General features: G+C 73.7%; 1 protein-coding gene across 3 annotated transcripts in view; it reads left to right on the top strand.

The window, feature by feature from the left end:
* Positions 1 to 6: 6 nt before the first annotated feature.
* Positions 7 to 319, top strand: part of KDM7A (lysine demethylase 7A) — a 61,438-nt gene continuing 61,125 nt past the window's right edge. For 2 of the 3 annotated variants that reach the window (XM_041487460.1, XM_041487459.1), the window contains exon 1: positions 7 to 181. In XM_041487460.1, the coding sequence (XP_041343394.1) occupies positions 66 to 181 (116 nt within the window). In that variant the 5' untranslated portion in view covers positions 7 to 65. The remainder of the gene's footprint in view (positions 182 to 319) is intronic. The other variant, XM_041487461.1, reaches the window with a different exon arrangement.

Genomic DNA, 319 nt, shown 5'->3' with positions numbered 1-319 from the left:
GGAAACGGGACGGGACGGGGAGGAGCGGAGCGGGTCGGGCGGCTCAGTCAGGGAGTTCTTTAAAGATGGCCGGAGCGACGGCCGCCGCCGCGACCCCCGTGTACTGCGTGTGCCGCGAACCCTACGACGTGAGCCGCTTCATGATCGAGTGCGACATCTGCAAGGACTGGTTCCACGGCAGGTAAGGCGCCGGGAGCCGCGCCGGGGCCGGGCGGCGCGACGGGGCAGCCGCCGGGCGGCACCAGGCACAGGCGGTGGCAGTCGCCTTCCCCCCTCCCGCCGGGGGGGACAATGGCTGCGCGGCGGCAGCACGGGGGGA

The sequence above is a fragment of the Pyrgilauda ruficollis genome, unplaced genomic scaffold, assembly GCF_017590135.1.
Source record: "Pyrgilauda ruficollis isolate IOZ18807 unplaced genomic scaffold, ASM1759013v1 scaffold80, whole genome shotgun sequence".
Classification (NCBI taxonomy): Eukaryota; Metazoa; Chordata; class Aves; order Passeriformes; family Passeridae; genus Pyrgilauda; species Pyrgilauda ruficollis.
This window is presented reverse-complemented; position numbering and strand designations above follow the sequence as displayed.